Source organism: Vombatus ursinus, unplaced genomic scaffold, assembly GCF_900497805.2.
Source record: "Vombatus ursinus unplaced genomic scaffold, bare-nosed wombat genome assembly UNPS02014779.1, whole genome shotgun sequence".
NCBI lineage: Eukaryota > Metazoa > Chordata > Mammalia > Diprotodontia > Vombatidae > Vombatus > Vombatus ursinus.
This window is the reverse complement of record NW_020954557.1, coordinates 38,266,039-38,281,871: the sequence shown is the minus strand read 5'-3', so window position 1 is coordinate 38,281,871 and position 15,833 is coordinate 38,266,039. Positions and strand designations below refer to the sequence as shown.

The window sequence follows — 15,833 nt, the reverse complement described above, 5'->3', positions numbered from 1 at the left end:
TAGTAGAAAAAAAGTTGAACAATTTAATTTAAAAACAAATCCAGTATGATTTTAAGCCCATTACCATCTTAGCATCAAGTCTCATCTCATATTGAGTCTCAGTCATATTATCATTTTTCTTAAAGGTTTAACATTAGCATCTTTCATTTGATGAATCTGTTGGCTAATGTCCAGCTTGTACTTCCAAGCAAAAACAGTGTTTTATGGCATGAACAAATGTGTAGGTTAAATACTCTCTGAGGAAATGTCAGATCTTCATGTGGGTCAAGAAGCAGAAACTTCCCATCATTCTTTGTGTCTTTCCCGTTAGAACCTAGCCAGTTCCAAAATGCCAGAGCTTAAAGATATCCTTTATTGTTATGAGGCTGTGTAACCCTTTAAAAAACCTCTGGGTATCTAAATTGAATTGAATGGCCAATTACATAAGACAGCTTTGAATCATAGGCGCTTTCACCTATTACAAGAAGTTCAATTACCACTATTTTTTGGCAATCTTTGCGATAGAGTGGTATAGCCAGTGTCAGAGAATAGAAGAGTATCCAGGATAATAAAACTGCAAGTACCAAAAGAATTGTATTTTGTTTCAGTTCTGTTTCTCTGCTTTTTCTTTGAGTCACATTCCCAGTTCAAGGACCCATTTTGTTCTTTGTTTTTCTGTAAGAAGTTATTTTCCAATATCTTGTTTTCACCCAACAACTAGTAATCATTGATTCAAAATATTTTAATGTGATTAGGCTGCAGTATTATCAAAAACTTAGGCCCCGAGAAGTTAATTTATTCAAGGTCACACATATAATCCTACTCTACAGCTAACTATCCGGTATTTGAAACAATTAAGTCACAGGTATTGGTACCTGGATTAGCATGTTTGTAAGTGATATATTGTATGTGAACTCTGTGTAGATATCGACATATCTATGATATAGTTTGAAGATCAGTGAAATATAGATAAGGGAATGAGTCACAAAGCCCATTCCAGCCATGCCAGGTTTGGGGCCCTTGAGTCATTGCTATATTTTCAATGGCAGACTTCGGTTTATTGTTTCTAGTACTACCTTTTATTCCCACATAGCAGCTAAATCAGTAGGCCAAAAGAACCTGTTCCTAGTGGTTTCACAAAGACTATGTTCCTGTGAATGTGAATTTGCAATTTCATCTTGTAATGGTCTCATTAAAAGAATGTAGTGTAGAATAGACTAGACTTAGGTCACTTGTGTTTGTTGCATCTCCTGATGTTTGAGCTTTAGCAGCTTCTTTCAAAATTCCTTCTCCACTTGGTATGTCTGTGGGGGGGAATAGGTGATTCTCAGTTCTTAATGCTTGAAATTGCATGGCATTCTTTAGCTCCACATGTGTGTATTAGTATAATTAGCCCGTTTCTGAGTATAAATTCTTCCAGTCTTTCAGTAGATACATCCTTCATATATAGAAAGGATTTTGCAAAAAACATTTTTCTTATTCAGTATCAGCTTCAGGGGATTAGAACATAAAATTTCCTCACTTCAAATAGTAGGCCTTCCTTGGTGACTTTTTTTTTTTTTTAAATTGCTTACCCATGTGACCAGACCTCAGGAAATCTTACTTCTTGGTCATTGCTGTGTCCTTTGATTTAGCCTTTTTATTTGAGTTTTGCTTCCTGTTTGCTCTTATAATTGCAGAGAATGTGACCTACAACTGTTTGAGCTTATAAACCAAACCAGATCCTTTCCATGGGTGTAAGGCAGGGATTTTTGACGTCAGTTCAAGTCTTTTATGAGTGACAGTAGGAGCTCACAGACCTCTGCTGCCAAGGGGTTAAAATTTTCCATCACATATGTTTATGAAGGGCCAAGGCTTTGCCTGCTGTACAGCTTTTTTTTAACTTTCTAGTTCACTAATCAAATGTATGTTAGATTGATTATTGTAAAAGTATAAACCATAGAAAATTTGACAAGATAGATGTGTAAATTATCCCTCTGACAGAACTAATGATGCACTCCAAGCACCTTCTGTTTTCCAGCACTTGGTGAGCGACTTCATTAAATATGCAATGGCTGTTGGGTGGCTTCTCAGACGTTAGTTCAGCTCCTCATGGAATTGCATTATTACTAGAGGTGTAAAACCAGGCAGACAAGCTAGCTGTTGGGCATCCTGCTGAGGTTCTAATGTGCTCCATCTTGTTGGAGCAGTTGTTTGCAGTCTTTTCAGGACAATTACATCCATAACCACAGGACACATTCAGTGAAACTATATTACAGATAACAGTTGAGAATGGCATTGACTGTTCTTTACCTCTCTGACTTGAGCAGCCTGAATGTGGGGTAGATTAAAGGGTTGCAGGTTGCCCCAACTCCTCAATGGCTAAAGACCTTGTTTGCAGTAATGTAACCAAACTCCCAAGTGAATCTAGAGGGACCCCCCCAAAAAAACAAAACAAAACAAACCAACAACCGAAAAAAAAACTTTGGAGCTGTCGAAAGAATTAGGGAGGGATCAGATATGTGTGCATGAATAGAAATTTTTATGGTACCGAAGTATTATATATTTGTAGTATTCACTCAACATATTTTCCTTTTTAAATTTTCTTACCGAATTGAAGGTTTTTCTTCTATTGTACATTTTTTTCCACATGACACCATTGATGCTCGTTATTCCTTAGAGGCATAAACAAAAATATTCTGCTTTCCAGCAGTGTCTCTGTCATTTATTATTCTGATGACAGTTTGATGGTTACCCTGAGAACTGGGCACAAAAGATGGTTTGAGTTTAGTTTCAAATGGTATTTAAGGTTTCCAAAAGGCAGATGCTACAGTATATCACTGCAGCCTGATAAATGGGATTGCATTTTAGGATGACAAGCTGAATACTATATTGTCTTTAATGAAAGAATGTTGGCCATTTTGATTGACCTATTAAGTCACTGTTGATGACTTTAGTTAATTAATGAATATCTGTGGAAAATGACCATTTAAATGACCATTCTCATTTAAAATTGCTTACTAAGTATTTTGTTAACTCAGTAAACTTCATTTATAAGATTTTTCTATTTCCTTATAAAATGTTTATAAAAGTAGTACATATTTCTGATAATTTTGTATTCAGAGTTTATTCTGAGTGGTAAAAAAAAAATGGACATACTGTCTTACACAGATCTCATTTGTAAATAATGGGGGGGGTCTGCTCGCATAATTTATATTGCTGAGCTTTCCTTTATACTTGAAACTAATCAACAAGCTTTCCTTGGTCAGGACAGAAATGGGCCTTTCAGTTGATTACTTTCCCAGTATTTTTTTTAACTTAGTATATAAAATGAAAATTGGTGCCACTGATATTTTGATAAGTTAGTAGGGGAAATGTGTTATTCAAGGCTATAGAAATGTCTGAAAGTAATTTGGTCATATGCTATGTTGAATCTGTTTATTTTTTGAAAAATTACATTTAAGTCAGCTCCTAAAATTTTCTAAAGTTTTTGTGCTATCCATTCCTTAGAACTACAGCCTTTTTGTTAGAAACTGCCTTTATATGAGGTCACCTAATTCATATGGACCACACTTTTTAAAGCATCTTTATCTTAAAATCACTTCCTTAAATTTTGGTGTGTTTAAATAGCTAAATTTTAAGGGGCTGATTTCTTAAGAAATACATAGACTTCCCATTTTGTTGTTTATAAAAGGGCCCTTAATCTCAGCCTAAGCTTCATCACCATTTCATAGTTTACAGAGGAAGGAGAAAGTGTGGAACACAGGCTTCCTCTGGGAATACATTGAGCTTAATGAGCTTGATAGTCTGCTGGGCTCAATAAATCAAATAAAGCAAAACATTTCTCATTTTTGAATAAAAGCATTTATCACACAGTGTTTGTTCATTCGTGGTCACAAGATTGATTGGCTCCCAGCATTGTGGTGTATATTGAAGCATTTTTGATTTTGTTTTTCCAGTGGGCAAGTTGCGGAAGCAGTGGCTGAAGGAAACTATCTCCGATGTCGGCTTTGGAATCCTGAAGTCTATCAAGGAATATGTGGACCCCAATAACATCTTTGGAAACAAGAACCTTTTATAAATTCATTATTCTCTGATACACTTAAAAAAAATCACACACAATGCTTTTTTAGTCTACAACTCTGTGGTTATCCCAGTAATCAAATATATCATGGACTATATTTGGGGTGTATTTTGTTTGTTGGTTTAAAAAAAATCTTTTATTCTTGAGTTTTGCTCTGTTTGTACATCTGTGAATTGACAGGTGGCGTTCCTTAATCTCTCGCACTGTAAGGGGCATCAGTTTACAACCAACTTGGAGGTGCAAGTCATTCCAAGTTTTAGTTAGGCAGCAAAGAGCTTCTGGTTGTAATTTCTGTGGAAGATACAACCAGCTGTTTTGTGTTGAAGCTTTCCCTGCCTGGAGAACAAAGAGTGGTATTAGTATCATTTAGTGAAACTGATTATCCAGCTTCCTTTTAGGAGAAAGTTTCTGGGAGGCAGATAACTAGAGAAGGATTCCACTGAGGGAATATTTCTATGTAAAAGGATTTTCTTTTTTTCTTTTTTTTTTTTAAAGGGAGCAGGCCTGAATGGTTGGGGTCATAGAGGAGTAGTTATTTCTGAATGAATGAAGGTAGCCATGCGTTTTAAAGATGCACTGAATTTTGTAAGATTTTCTGGCCTGCATTTTCCTTTCTAATTGTTTTAGAAATCTAAAACCTTGAATTGGTATACAAATTATACTGTTACAGTACCTTTTTTTTTCTTTGTATGTTTTTGTTTATACTGGAGTCTGAGTTGTATTTGTATCATTGGGATAATCTATTGTAATATCCTGGTTCATTCATCATACGTTTTGTATAGCAAAGCTGACTTTATCACTCATATTGTATGTGAAGAACAGGTTTACCATAAAATGAATGCCTTCATCCACCCTGTAGTCCTGATGTATCTGGTTTCACTTTATTGTTGCTGAGATGCAGAAGAAGGGGGAAAAAAAAACCTTTACATTTAATGTCTTTGGCAGAATGAGTGGTTTGGCTGTTTAAACAAACACTGTCTTAAGAAGCATTATTCAGCACCCTATTTGAAAGTCTCACCAGTTTCAGTGCTGAAATCTTTTTATTAATCTAAACTGGATGACAAATTTTCATCTAAAAGTGAAATTTTCAATTTAGTTTTTAATAATGGTTTAATGTCTTTATGAATTACTGCTTTAACCTAAACAGTGACCACAATTGTAATGTATAAAATGCATATGCCATAATCAAAAGTTTGAAACTTCATTTTCTTAAATTGTAGGTCAAACATTAATCACATTTAGCAAACATTTTTACATTTAAACCTGAATCTTAAAAACAAGTGAATTGAAAACTTTGAATCACTGTCTTGTCAAGGTTCATGATTCACATTTTGAGATGGATTCTTTTCTTAATGCAATGCCTGACTTTTGATAATTTTTTTTTTAATTAGTACTTGATCACATATAGCAACTCAATGTGCAGACTATCCTTTAAAAGGACATACTGTCTGTCTGTGTAGCAGTGGCTCCAAAGTGTTTTTGGGCAGTTTGATATCTTTTATATCCGAAGTAGCCTTAACCAGAAAAGTAAAAATTTACAATTTGAGAATATGCTATTTTTACAATTTCAAAGTGATTAATAATTTTTAACTGTTAAAATTGGCCTAAAATAAATGAATATAAATCTCTAAGCAAATCAAAGTCAAATATTTGTGTTATAGCAACAAAGATAATAATTGCTTTATAAAAACTGCCTGTCTTCATCAGCAGTTTTTTTTAAAAGGTTGTAAGCTTTCCATCAGAACTCTGTTCAGAACCCTTGATTTTCAAACGAGTTGGATACTTGATGAAAAAAATCACCTCTAAAACCCTGCAGAATTTTATTAAATACATCTATTCATAAAGATAAGTTACAAGCATTCTCTGATGTGGGAATCTAAACATGAAATTAATATGGTATTAATAACCTCTAGGAAATGTATGTATGTATGTGTTTCCCAGTATATTTTGTTTTTATAAAACTTCTAAATTCACAAGTGAATCCAGTCTCTTGCATTTGATTGGTATAACATCCTTTCCCAGAGAGTTCATATTTCAGCAACCTCAGAAATCTGCACTTGACATTAGGGAACTCTAATTTTCAACACCTTGAGGTTAAGTGCTCCTTATTCTATGTGAACCTTATGGAACACATGATTTGTCTCCATTTTTCCTTTTCATGTGTGCAAGGCTTCCCCACGTTGCATTCTTCGACTGTGGTGATTGCTTGTTGTAGTTGGGAACCTGCCTGCAGGATCAGTCTGAAATACACCAATCTTCATTAGTCTTGTTTCAGACAGATTTGGTCAATAACAAAGCCTTCCCCTCACACCTTTTGCTATGTGCCTCTGTATTTGGTGTACTGTGGAGGACTGAATTTACAAATTAATGCACAGAAAAGCACTTACACTTTACCTTTTAACCCTGAAATGACTGGATATGATGGTAGCATGAGAACTAAAGCTGAGAGGATGTGGTTTTGTGAGACCATTTAATTCCATTCTTTATGAGGTTTATACAAAGTACCTAAATCCCTTAACCTACGTGGTTTTCAGGGTTGCACAGTGCTGACCTTTCTTTCCCTTTACCTACTCAATCTTTTCAAGACGTTGACATGTATTTTACTAGATCATGTTTGGGTTAGGGTTTGCTTGGGGGCAAGAATATAACTTGCTGCTAATGTGAAATATTTGCATCAAATGCAAAGAGCTTGATGTGAAGAGATACAATTGATCAAGAAATTATTGCCTTAATGCTTTTTTGGCAGAGTTGTAAATACACTAAAATTTTTACCTGCAGGAGGTTTGGGTGTAATTTACTGTATGTGCCTATGTTGAATCTTTGGTGACACGTGAGAGAGACTTTGGGTTAAGTTGGGTAATCAGGGCATGGCATCTATCATTGAGGATTTATTGTGCCTAGCCTGTATTTGACAGGAGGAGAAAGAGTCTTGAACTAATGCCTGATTAAGTTCTTAAGAGAATAAAATTTCTTCTTTAAAAATTCACCAGACCATACTCATCAGTAGAGTTATGTTTGAAGTGAATTATAACACGCAAATAAGGAGTACTGACCATCTCCTTAAGTGAGGGCCTTCCATCAGTTGCAGGTGTCATCATGCTGATCATATCCTACATTTTGCTCCATCTCTATTTGTCCCCAAGTTTTCCTTTTTTTAATATTTATTTGTAATTATCACCACTTAACTGTTGCTTGATTAGAGAAGCTACAGTTTCAAGTTATAGTGTGTGGCTTGAGCTGTTCAAATTGGGCTCTGACCTGTCTCAAGCCACTGTCCTGTATTAAAGTAGAACAAAATGCTTGTTTTTTTTACTATGCCTTAGGCAACAGAAATTAAATGATGGGGAGGGGGGAGGAAAGGATAATAACATTTAAAAATACTGAATTTTTTTCATCATTATGGGAATTTTGGAGATGTGACTTCAATAAGGAGATTGCTCCCACCTTTGCATTTCCCACTCAATTTTCAAATACATCAGTTTTGATTAGGATTTAGTTGTTGGGAAAAGCAGAGAGTAGCAAGTGCAGGGTTAGATTCTGAGACTCCCAGAAGGGATATGTCATCCTTGGCTTTAGAGGTATTTGGGTCTTGGCTTTGCTACATATACAGATGTCTTTTGTTCTCCCACCATTGCAAACAGATGTCAAGTTAATTGGTTCTTCCATGTTGTATTGTCATCCTAAAAAAGCAATTATACATATATATGTGCCTATATGTACATATATATAAATCTATAAGGTATAAAAGGTTCTCTCAAACTGTTGAAATTTAGTGTCTGATATCAAGGACGTAAGCTACATACTAAACTTTCTACTACCTAAGCCAAACACAGTGTTTGTCTTTAGTGTGAGATTAACTGTAAAACAATTGTAATGTCAAAAGATTATAGAAACTTATATTATTAATAAAAAAGGACATGGGCCTAAAAAGAGCTGTTTTTTTTTTCCCAGTGGGCGTGTGAACCTTTTCAATGTTCTCTTGTATTCGATGGATTTTTTTTTTCCAATTTGAGTTTTTCATTTTCACTATTTTCCACTGATTTGAAAGATACATTAGAAAACTTGTGGATTATTCTAGATTAATTAATAATAGCATGAAATTATTAAATCACTTAAATTACAATTTCAGCTAAATGTCTTCATTCCTTTATTAAAAAAAAATCAAAATATTAAAATACAAATAGAGTCCTAATCCTAGAATCAATCTCCTGTGGACCTGAGCCTGATAATTTTACTTCATGAGCAGCTGCATTCACTTTATATCCTCAAGTAATCAGTTCTCCTTATGTCTTATTCTTTACTGACTTCCTGATAAAGTTAGTCTCCATTAACAGCACTTGTGTTGAGTGGGAGCTCAAACCAAGAAACAATCATAGCATTAAGTATTCTTATGATTGCAGAAATAAAAGATTTCCTTCTCTGTCCAATTTCCACCCCTTCTGTCCTCACCTAAAGCAAAGATGATTTTATATTTACAAGGAAGGAAAATTACAAATAATATTAGCAGAAACATTAGGCTTTTCAGAGGCACTGATGCCCTTACCAACTTAAAGAGGTCTGTATTGAAGGGGAAATGGGAAAATCCCTCCCGGTATACTAGGTTTTCAAGCAAAGACTGTAAATGTATGATTTAAAATTTTAAAAAATGATTAGGTTTTTTTTTAAAAGGCCAAGATGTTCCTGAAATTTAGTCAATTGCTAAATAATAAAAAAGTCTGTGCTTAAAACATACTTTCCCATAAACTTCGCTCCTCCTGCCATCAAAAGTGTAAACAGCTGATAAGCTGTGCCTGTAATAGAGAATAGCCCTTAAAAAAAATTGATTATCTTTAAAAGTTGACAGTGCCTTGTTAGGACTCAGTTTCACCAAATAGCCATTGTTTAAAATGAGAAGGAAGGGGTACTTCTTTTTAGATGATGTCTTTATTGCCCAAAGACTAAGAATTTGTCAGACATAATCTTAGCAGTTATATCCTTTTTTACATGGTTGGTTAAAATTCCGATTATAGATTTTTAAAATGCATAAGAGACTGTTGCTCTCCCAGATGTCTTACGAGTCAGTTAGCCAAATTTCATAGTGTTTTCATTCCTGTATTAAAACAGCCATGCAACTGCCCCTCCTGCCTTTTTTTTTTTTTGCCACATTATCACCAGACTGCAAAAACATTTCCAATCCACTGACCCTAGCCCTAATCCCAGAGCTGAAAAACAAAACAAAACTATCTTTGTCCAATGGTATTTTCCTTTGGATGTCTGGTCACCTAATTCTCTGTGGAGCCTAGCTTGTAAGAGGGGGTTTTGTGTAGTGTCTGTTGTATGTCAGCCCCATTTTGTGCGATGGTATCTTATGGAATAAAATGAGTATTTGTACCCCCTAGAGAATGAGAATAATACACTGTTTATGAAAAGTGTACTTATTGGTTATTCATAATTCTTACCCTGTCATTACCCTCCCCACCCTGTGTGAAATACTGTTTGTCTATAATGTAACGTATCTTGACATAAGTGATATCTCACCCCAAGTCTTCCTCCAAGGCAGTATTTTTGCCGGTACTGCAGCCATCTTCTGGGAGCTACAAGTGGATTAGCATTTATTTATAAGCCATTATAATATTATAGCTAATATGTATAAAGGTCTTTTTTTCCTGTGCACATTTATAATGAGTTTAGAGATAACTTGCTCTGGAGTGGGAAGACAAATGGTGGAAAGGTTTCACCTTGGTGGTTCAGACTGAGCTGGTTCAGACTGAGCTGGTTCAGACTGGATCCTTCTTTTTACACAAGGGCTCAATACGTAGTCTTTGTATGTGCTTTTGGTGTATGTTTAGACTCTGATTTTCATACACTGTACAGTTCTAAAAGCAATTACCCATGTATGATTTCTATGATGTTGGGAAAAATAAAACATTACCAAAACTACTCCCATTGTGACAGAAACAAATGATTGTTTCCTGTGTTGATGCTGTTGTATCTGCCTACTTGTAGCTCTAAGCAAAAATTGTGCCTGTGGCTGTACTTCAAAACAATTGGTTCCTGATGTAAAACCTATTCACTTACGTTTTAAATGGAGTAGCATAACAGCTATACTCACTATCACACTCAGATTTTGACCCATAATCACTGTAGGTTAAGCAAAGTAAACAACTTTCAATTAGTTGATTGACACTAAGTCAGCTGGTTGAGGTGATATAATGGACAGATGACCAACCTTGGAGTACCAAAGACCCGAGTTCAAACCCAGCCTCTGACACTAGCTATGTGACCACAGGCAAGTCACTTAATGTCTCAGTGACCCGGTCTGTTCTGCATCGGTGGAGGGCTAATTGGTCAACAAGTGTTTATTAAGTGCTTACTATGTTCCAGGTACTTGTGCTAAGCAACAGGTATACAATGAAAGGCCAAAACAAAGACTTTGCCTTCTAATGGTGGGAAATAACATATGTACAACTGTGCACATACAAGATGTATGTAAAATATAAATATACAATGTAAACAAGTAGTTTCAGAGGTAAGCTACTAGTAAGGAGATGGGGGAGAGGCGAGCAGGAAAGGCATCTTGTAGAAGGTGGGATTTGTGGCAGAAAAGAGGGAGAGCATTCCAGACATGGGGGACAGATAGGAGAAGGCAGGCGCAGAATAGAGATGGAGATGGAGAGTTGCATGAAAGAAACAGCAAAGTCGGCCAGTGTTGGCCCTCCTAGAGTATGTAGAGGAAAGTAAATGTAACAATTGAAATTCCTACATTTAATGAAATAATGGGTCCAGAATCCCAAAGAAGTCAATCAATACAGGTCATTTGTGACATTTTCTGGTAGGCAGGCCAACAGAAAAGAAGCAGTGAATTCTACCCATTCTGAAACTTTGAATGTAGTCCCTTATGTTCTGAGCCTTTAGACTCAGTGTTTGCAGGGATGCATGGACCAGACCTTAGGGACTCATGAGGCTCTTAAGTGATCACAACTCCACTAATTGTCTGCACGTCAACTAGCCTACTAAGCTGTGGTTGAGCAGCGAAGCTGTTTGTGTGCAGATTTGCTGGTTTACTGAATAAAAAGGGCATACTTTAAAATACAGGTATCAGTATTCATGTCTTTTGTCCCATACAGAAATTTGTGCCTAAAAATGTGAAATAATTTTCAAAAGATTATCAATATTATTTTCAGAAAAATAGTACATGCAACACTGGAGATAGATCTGCTCAACGTTGACTTCGTCTGTGAACCATATAATTATAGTAAGAGCTTGCATTTACATAATGTTTAGCCATGGAGGGGTAGGATTACATGCATCATCTCATTTGATATTCACCAATAGCTTATGAGGTAAGTTGTATGCTTATTTCTGTTTTACAGGTGAGGTAACTGAGATTCAGAGAGGTTATGACTTTATTCAAAAATCACACAGCTAATAAGTGAAGGACCTCGGATTTGAACCTAGGTCTTCTGGCTCCGGTGTATTCCACTATACTACATATTTTTCATAAATTCATAGGATCCATGATTTCATCAATGTTCTCCATCCACTAGTGCTGATGGCAATCTATTTATGTTAGATCAGAGCTACAGTTGGAAAGGACCTCATAAGCCTTTTGCTCACTCCCTCATTTTACATGTGAAGAAACTGAGTGTCAGCAGGTGAAGTTAAGTGACTTCCCCACAGTCATACTATAAGTGGCGGAGATGAGATTTTTAACCCAGGTCTTCTGATTCCAATTTCAGTGTACTTTCTACTCTATCGTGTCTGTGCACTAATTAGCCACGCCTTTCCATCAGTCCTTCATAGAGGAAAATCTACCCAATGTTCTAGAGGCTTTCCTTTTTAGAAACAAAAATAAAACATGGCTACCAGTTGATCGCTCAAGATATCAATTCGTTACCCTCCCTTGTTAGCTGTTATCATTACATGACCAACACATTGCCATTTCAGTTTTCTCGTGTTCTTGACAATATCTCATGCTACTTCTGTTACATAAACCATAGGAACATCTAACAGCTACTTCTCGCATATCCTTTTTAAATAATGTTAGCCTGAAGAGTGGTTTCTGTACTATGTAAGACAACTATTCTTTAGCTTCTGCATTTTCTAAAGAGTAAGCTTGGTCAATATCTTTTTAAACAAAAGCCTGGGTAAATAAAAGATGCTTGCTAAAGTCTTCCTCAATGCCTCATCGTGGTATGGAGGTGACTTGTGTCATCAAAGGCAATGTCAGCAGAGCCTACCAAGCTGGAAAGGCTTCAGATAAAATCTCATGGTGGATTCTACCGTTCATAGCCTGTCTTGGCTACATTTACAAAGGTTTAATCACCAGATGATGAATAGTATAGTAGCAAAAATAGAAGGACTGCAATGAGCATAGCTGGAAGGAGTAACTACATGTATTCTTGAAGAAGAAGAGTGGGCCTAGATAAAATAAAAAAATAAATTTTACCTGAACAGAAACTCAAAGCAGATTTGCCTCAAGACTACTAGCCAAAGGAAAATGATATCCACCAGCCTTCTGACTTAGACACTGTTCTTTGTCCATAAATGTTTAATTCACAATGCCCTACACTGATGAGTTTACAAGTTTAATTTAAAACTAATAAAAGGAAATGCTGGATCTGATGGACTTCATAAGTTTTCTTCTTTTATATCTTCTTTATTGTGTTCTTCTGAACTGTGCTTAGGCTGAGAACAACCCAGTTTCTGTAAGAGAGATGTCATCTCATTTCAAACCTACCGGGAAGAAGCTGAAAAGGGATCTGCCTAGGATTAAAGAGACACTTGATTACATCCTATAGGACATCTAAAAGCATTAGGAATTCACAATTCCTTAAAAGTGCTATTCCAGATTTGAGGCTGTTGTTTGAGGATTATGGTGAAACTAAAAAACATCTGGATATTTTTTTTATCAAGAAAGTAAAAAAAAAGTAAAAGCTCAATATGTGATCATTATGGCTAAGGCAATTATGTGGTCAGATTAACCATGAACAAAAAATTTTCAAAGTGCTTTTAGTGCTAGACTGCGTTTGAGTTAACAGCATCATTCTCTTCTTTCGAGGATTGTGACATAGCCTAATAAATAAAAAGCACAGAAAACCCCGTCACTTTAGTCTCAGGAAGATAGCCAAAGAGAAGGGTTAAGCGATGTTTGGAAAGAGGGTAGGCATGCATACACATACATAGATCGGGACTTTGATTTTAGAAAACTTCTGGTGGGGGAACTCCTTCACCTGACTTAGGGAGCTACTAGGACATTGAGAGGTTAAGTGACTTACGTGGGGTCACACAGACATACTAAGGGTGTGTGGGGGGGGCAGGGTTAGACTTTATGGGCCCTAAAAATCCTTCCAGCTCTAAATCTATGACTATACATAATCCTGTAACTTTGTAGTATACTTTGCACAGGGTCTTGAGCAGAGAAGTTGCTGATGAAATAATGGATGGCAGTGATTGAAAAACTCTTTTGGACTCACACACAGATGAAAGGGTGGGGGAGAAGTTGCAAAAGAAATGTTAACCTTTTAAAATGCCATACAATCAATGGGATTTTTGTGTGAGTGTGGCGATCCATTTGAAAATGGAGGCTTGTAACCAGTCAGAAACTATCATGATGGTTGTTGTTTCAAATATGGCAAGTTCATCCATCACTTGATATTTCTGGTGGGTAGAAACTCAACCCTTGCTCAAGACTGAGAAAGTAGCCACCACCACCTACAAATGGACAGAGTCCAGATGTGTGGCAGCCAGCTGTTAAGAAAGCCATTGAAACAGATCTTTGTATCTTGCTCTAGAAAGTGAGGGGTTTACATGACAGGTGGGGTCTGAACACTTATTTGATAGTGAATGCTCTGGTTTTGACTACTGATCATGGCAACTCCCTGCTTCCACAGTATAATATTTGTCCATGTAAAAGCCTGGATATACTTACAGTATACTGGAAAAGATCTTTGGTCAGAAGACCTGGTCCAAGTCTTAGCTCTTTCACTACCTGTGTGACCTCACTTAAACGCTCTGGCCTCAGTTTCCTAATCTATAAAATATGAGGGCTGGACTAGATGATCTCTTAAGGTCCTTTTCAGCACTAAATCTAAGAAAGTATGAAATATATACACACATACCTGTATATTCATTTATAAATATATACTTAGAAAAGGAAAAGGAGAGAGAGGGCAAATTGTTTATAGCAACTTGTATACAAAGTCCTGGCACTATGATACCTTACATCAAACTTTTATGATTTTTTTTATTATGGAAGCTTTAATCTACATAATGTTATAGGAAGAACTGACAAAAAATGGGGAAAGCTGTGTAAGGATGTTTGCTCCTTACGTTCTCAGAGGAGTTACAAGGTTGCTTTGAGTAAACATTGAGGAGCACCCAATTCAGTCCCCACCCCCACCCCTTATAAATGCTAAGGAACTTTCCAACGTTGGAGGGAGAGAATACATGCACCAGGGCTGTCACCCACCAGTAATCAATCAAGCAGGAGTAGATGTTTCCCTAGGGGTACTGGGTAAGGAAAGGGGACAAATGCTCTGATTGACCTTTATTCTTTTACTCACTGGTAGGAGCCAACAGTCAGGATTTCCTGATGCAAAGTACATTAGCACTACTAGCCCGGAAACCCCGACTACCCAGCGGCAAGGGGGTTAAAAGCTTCTCGGGACACTTTTTTTGTGCTCTGAAAAGCTAAATTGCACGCACACCCCACTGAAACACAGCACCTGGGTAAATAAATTGTGGCTGAATAAAGGCCATGCTTTTTTTTGCAAAAGGGAATCTGGAAAATATTTGCAATTGGGTTGTTAACATTATTTTCACTGATGTTTTCTTTAAAAAAAAAATTGTTTGGTTTAGAGGAAATGAGCTAAAACCCTGATCTCTAAATGGTTGTTTAAAAAAAAAACATCCATGTACTTCCATGAGGTCCAGAGAATAAGAACTTCACTTCAAATGGACTTTCAAAGCGAATGAAGCTCCAGTTTTAGCAAAGTGACCACACTAGCATTCTGACTGCTGAACAGTGAAATATTAACACCAGAAGCACCTTTCGATGCCTCTTTTCCTAAAAAAGCATGTCTTTCCTAGCCTTTTTTCTAGACTATTTTGTCTTCCTTAGGACACTTAAGAACTGGGCTTTTGAGACTGATAAAGTGCTGCACTTTAAGTTAGAAGATCCAGGTTTGAATCCCCCTTGGATGCTTCCTAGCTTCAAGTCTGTTTTCTCAGCTGTAAAATGGGAATAATACGGCATAGTAGATACCTCACACAGAACTGATAAATAGATATATGTATGGAATAATTATACATATATATACACCTGTGCATATCTAATGGTAGCCATCTCTAGGGTTGGAGGGGGAAGAAAAAAAAGGAAAAAAAGAAATTTACATGATAATTTTATTGGATACTTAAAAGGAATAGCAAGTTGTACATAATAAATTTACAGTTTCATGTCCAATCACCTTTTTTATTATACCATGTTATGGAAATGGTTATTTTATTCCATAAATTAAAAATAAAATAAATTTTTTAAAAAGTCATTATATAAATTCAATTATTATTATTACGTAATGAAAGTTCCTTGAAGGCAGGGACCATATCATGTTTAACTTTGTAATCTACCCAGCACGGTGTCTTCTACATTTCTGTTCGGTCGTTTCAGTTGTATTTGACTCTTCATGATCCCATTTTTGGGGGGTTTTCTTGTCAAAGATACTAGAGTGGTTTGCCTTTTTTTCTCCAGCTCATTTTACAGATAAGGAACTGAGGCATACAGAGTTAAGTGACTTACCCAGGGTCACACAGG

The 15,833-nt window shown here is 36.2% G+C and overlaps 1 protein-coding gene across 1 annotated transcript in view; it reads left to right on the top strand.

Moving 5' to 3' along the window:
* Positions 1-7,033, top strand: part of AGPS (alkylglycerone phosphate synthase) — a 147,331-nt gene extending 140,298 nt beyond the window's left edge. Inside the window, exon 20 of the mRNA XM_027865917.1 lies at positions 3,918-7,033. Coding sequence (XP_027721718.1) covers positions 3,918-4,039 — 122 coding nt within the window. The 3' untranslated portion in view covers positions 4,040-7,033. The remainder of the gene's footprint in view (positions 1-3,917) is intronic.
* Positions 7,034-15,833: the final 8,800 nt, after the last annotated feature.